At 69.5% G+C, this 453-nt stretch overlaps 1 protein-coding gene across 1 annotated transcript in view; it reads right to left on the bottom strand.

Moving 5' to 3' along the window:
* Positions 1-453, bottom strand: part of APC2 (adenomatosis polyposis coli 2) — a gene marked incomplete at its 5' end in the record, with an annotated part of 10,215 nt that overhangs the window by 6,756 nt on the left and 3,006 nt on the right. The window contains one exon of the mRNA XM_009883523.1: positions 6-449. Coding sequence (XP_009881825.1) covers positions 6-449 — 444 coding nt within the window. The remainder of the gene's footprint in view (positions 1-5; positions 450-453) is intronic.

The raw sequence follows: 453 nt of genomic DNA on the forward strand, positions 1-453 counted from the left end.
ATGGCCGACCGCGGCCGGGGGGCTTTGCCGCAGGGCTGGCCCCGCTCCTCGCCGTCGGAGAGGTTGGCGTCGCTCAGGGAGCTCATGGAGGAGCTGAGGGAGTAGCACGGCGGCGTCTCATCGGCGATGAGGTTGTTTTGTGGTTTTGCCTTCACCGGTCGGGGAACGGGCTCGGGATCCCTCCGGGGGATGGAGCCACCCCAGCCCTCCCTCCTGGGTGCCCGGCCGGGCTGGGCTCTGCTGCCGGACACCTCCCTGCCCACCTCGGGCAGCTCGTCCGAGTCCTGCTCGTAGAAGCAGTAGACGGCTTCCTCCGTCGGTGTGGTGTGGCACAGTGACTGGAAGGCCACCCCGTCCTCCTGAGGAGCATCCTTCCTCCCGGTGGGACCGCTGGTCCTCCCCACCTCCAGCTCCAGGCTGGGTCCGCTCTTCAGGGGGGTCTGGCGCCGCTTC

Source organism: Charadrius vociferus, unplaced genomic scaffold, assembly GCF_000708025.1.
Source record: "Charadrius vociferus isolate BGI_N301 unplaced genomic scaffold, ASM70802v2 scaffold2434, whole genome shotgun sequence".
Taxonomy (NCBI): Eukaryota; Metazoa; Chordata; class Aves; order Charadriiformes; family Charadriidae; genus Charadrius; species Charadrius vociferus.